We start from the raw sequence: 1,915 nt of genomic DNA on the forward strand, positions 1-1,915 counted from the left end.
TGTTCCTCTATTGAAATGGTTTCCTCAGGAAATTCCGGCAGTATTTAAAAGGCAATCCAACTCTAAGAGCCAGTGTCTTGTCACCTATCTGCAAGGTTACAGAAAATACAAATACTGAGCCACCTTCCAGTCAAGCTTGCACCTGTGTAAGGACAGCTCCCTTCCACTTCTCCAGTCAAAATAAAGTGTAGAAAATTGTTCAGTTCCCAAAGAGTGAGTGCATTGCCAAAATAAATAAATAGAACTAAAGCTGGTCTGTCTCCATTATAGACTTTCAATGCTACTCTCCCTAACACTACAGGCAGGTTTTAAAGCTTCTATGTCTTGCCAAAGGAAAAACGTTTGCCAAGTAATGTTCCTGCTGTCATTCCAGCTGGCTTTTCATTTGCCCAAATCTCTCTCTAGTCTTAGCCTTCCTCACTTTATGCAAATCACTGAGACTTGTGCCGGCCACACCCCCACCCCACCCGCAAGCCCCAGTGCAGGTTCCGATCGTGGTATCTGGGGGAGTTCTTGAACTCTACAGAGCCCCCTCCCGAAGCGCACTACAAAAAGCGTGCCAAATGCTTTCCCAAGTCCTCATTCTCTCGTTCCAGAAAATCACTGCATTTATTCACACTGGGAATGCGGACTCAACCCCTCTTCCGCGCTCGAAGTGCCCAGAAAGGAAACACAACCACAATATTCATTCTCATTTTCACATTCATTCTCTCTCTCTCTCTCTCTCTCTCTCTCTCTCTCTCCCCCCCCCCCCCCCCCCCCCCCACGCGCGCGCACACACACACACACACACACACACACACACTCCATGCCCCTTCCTGATCTCCAGCCCTGAGCGTACTGAGATCAGTGCATACACATCCAAACTTTCTAGTTCTTTCTACCCTCCCCTGTACAAATCACTGGACAATTGCACTGGAGATGGTAAGTGACACGGGAAAATCTGGGTTTCCGTCGGTCAGTGGAGACCTCCTTCCCACCAGGCGCTCTCACGCCCCGCCCTCTAAGGGGCTGAGAAGGCGCAGTCATCACTTCTACAGTTGTCCCCTTCCGAAACTACCTTTGGATGCTCCTGCGCCGGACCCGCACCCACAGTAGGTAATCCTGGGGGTGAGCGGCGACGCCTCTATGCCCTGCTGCCCTCTGGAGGGACACCAAGGAGAGCCACTTAAGTTGACCCCCTGGAGTCCCGCAGAAGCGGAGAAATGGAGGAGGCCCCATGCACCCAGCCCTGTGCTCAGGACTCCCCTGCGCCCTCCGCGGTAGAGGGGCGCCCAGAGCAGCCCGGAGCTGGCCAGGGCGGGAGGGCAAGATTAATACACTTAAGGCAGAGGATTGCGTGAGTGCTGGGAGCTACTGAGTTCGAGAAAGGGACATCGGAAGGGGCGAAAATGTAAATGGTGTCTACAGCAGAACTGAGGCGCGAGGTAGGGCCGCTCGCACGGATTAGTTAACCCGCTCCCGCCCGGGACAGCCCTGCCGGGACTCCAACCCGGCTCGAACCGGCCGCGGGCCGACCAGGGGGCGAGGGGTGCCAGGACATGCAGACACTGCGAACTTACGGAAGAAGATGTACTCGGTGTAGCTGCTCCAGATCTTGTCGTCGCGGTACTGGTTGACGAAGGCGGCGGTGCCCGAGGAGTTACACGCCACCATGTGGAAGCCGGCCTCGGACAGGCGGTCGAACGCCTGCTCCAAGTAGGTGAACTTGAGGTAGAAACGGGACGTGTACTTCTCCGGCTGCCGGTCGGGGTCGCGGCTCTCGTTGAGCGTGTCCCCGAAGACCTCCTTGGCCAGCGCGATGCGTCCGCACACCATGATGCGCGCCACACGCCGGAACTTGGCGTCTGCCTGGTTGTCGCGCACCGTGGTGTAGGAGCCGCGGTAGCCGAGCGTGAGGAAGCCCGAGCGCTTG

General features: G+C 55.9%; 1 protein-coding gene across 1 annotated transcript in view; it reads right to left on the bottom strand.

Moving 5' to 3' along the window:
- Nucleotides 1-1,446: 1,446 nt before the first annotated feature.
- Nucleotides 1,447-1,915, bottom strand: part of KCTD8 (potassium channel tetramerization domain containing 8) — a 1,780-nt gene continuing 1,311 nt past the window's right edge. The window contains exon 2 of the mRNA XM_008584234.1: nt 1,447-1,915. This exon is cut by the window's right edge and continues 6 nt beyond it. Coding sequence (XP_008582456.1) covers nt 1,447-1,915 — 469 coding nt within the window.

This window comes from Galeopterus variegatus, unplaced genomic scaffold, assembly GCF_000696425.1.
Source record: "Galeopterus variegatus unplaced genomic scaffold, G_variegatus-3.0.2 Scaffold3181, whole genome shotgun sequence".
Classification (NCBI taxonomy): Eukaryota; Metazoa; Chordata; class Mammalia; order Dermoptera; family Cynocephalidae; genus Galeopterus; species Galeopterus variegatus.